General features: G+C 39.1%; 1 protein-coding gene across 1 annotated transcript; it reads left to right on the top strand.

The window, feature by feature from the left end:
- The first annotated feature begins 294 nt into the window (after positions 1–294).
- On the top strand, positions 295–1,112 carry LOC149149861 (uncharacterized). Its single transcript, XM_089446124.1, has 3 exons — positions 295–378; positions 520–601; positions 747–1,112. Exons 1-3 carry the CDS (start codon positions 295–297, stop codon positions 980–982), a joined length of 402 nt encoding a protein of 133 aa, XP_089302250.1. The 3' UTR covers positions 983–1,112.
- The last annotated feature ends 353 nt before the right edge of the window (positions 1,113–1,465 follow it).

Raw genomic sequence — 1,465 nt, 5'->3', positions numbered from 1 at the left:
GCGATTAAATATATATCTATATAAACCTAAACCTTTTCCACTTCTATAAATAAAAAACAGATAAAGTTTTCTACTTATTCACTTCCTCTATATCCTCTATATGATAAGGTGTCCTCTGCTTCAGAAGCAAGAACATCTTTCACATCACATGATGTCCTCTCCCACACCCACCATTCAATTCCGATTCCGACGCGCCCACTAACGTCACACGGATGATATCATCGTCTTTATTGTGAGATCTATATACATTCATCAAAATAATGCAACTCAGCCTCTGATTTTCGTAGCTGCATAATGTTTTTCTTCGCTCATCAACGTTCACAAATGGCGCCAACGGGTCAGCTTCTGCGCTCCGCCCAAGCTTTAACAATGCCCGGGGTAAGCCCCATTTCTGCAATTACCCTGTAATTTATTGCACTCTGTCATTCCCTTTTAATACCAGATATGAACTCAGCTATCTGGGTTACGCTAAAGTCTGATATTTACTGATATTGTCGCAAACATCACATTACTTCGCAGGTTCAGGTGATTGTTCTGAATGCTAATATGCGTTGCCTACAGTGCCGTGACAGGGTCTCCAAAGTGCTCTCCAAAATAGAGAGTACGTTGATTTTTCATCACAATCTGCACAGTGACATTAACTTTTGCAATGAAACGATTAATGAAACAATATTTCAGCGCTTTTGTGTTCGTTTTGTTTTATCATTTCCTAAGTCTGTTCATAATTTTATTGTGATGATGGAAAGATTTGCTGGAATACGTGGTAGACGTGAGGCAGAAGAAAGTAACAGTGAGAGGGCGTGTGTGTCCCAAGAAGAGAATGGATCGAATGGCCAACGACAAGAAGAGAAACGCCATCGAATTTCAGACGTCTGAACAATACCCTACTGATGTACGACAGCAATACTGCAGCAGCACGCCGAAGAAATCAATCAAGAACGTTATTGACAGGGCCTGCTGTTTTCATTGTGCGCCGTCTTAGCAGCCTCAGCGTGTTGTTGATCTGTAGTTACCTTTGCTTATTACTATTATTCGTGATTAACCGGACAACTCCTCTGTCTCCTTCTGTCATTTTGTCGTGGGCGAGTTTTATACATTACCCGAAATGACATGCTTTCTGACCGAACATACAAATGTTGGAGATTCTGAACAGAATTTAGCCTTGCATTATGGATATTCTCAGAATGGTTGCATTCATGACATTACTATGGCGAATTTAGCTTTGCATTATGGATATTCTCAACATGAGTATTTGCTGTCTAATATTGAACCAGATCTTCGACAATCTATAACCTTCCTTATTGATGAAAATGCTACATTTTTTTTCTCCTGAAAAAAATGCAAAGGAAGCATTGCTGAAAGACGGTTTGTAAATGGAGAATGTTGAAATATGGTTTGCATGGCTCAAATTATGATTCTGAGCATGGAAATTCATCTGAAAAAAAAATGAAATTTAGATCAAATG

This window comes from Pinus tabuliformis, chromosome 9 (genome assembly GCF_031772625.1).
Source record: "Pinus tabuliformis cultivar Carrire ecotype Pingquan chromosome 9, CPIR1, whole genome shotgun sequence".
Lineage (NCBI taxonomy): Eukaryota > Viridiplantae > Streptophyta > Pinopsida > Pinales > Pinaceae > Pinus > Pinus tabuliformis.
This window is presented reverse-complemented; position numbering and strand designations above follow the sequence as displayed.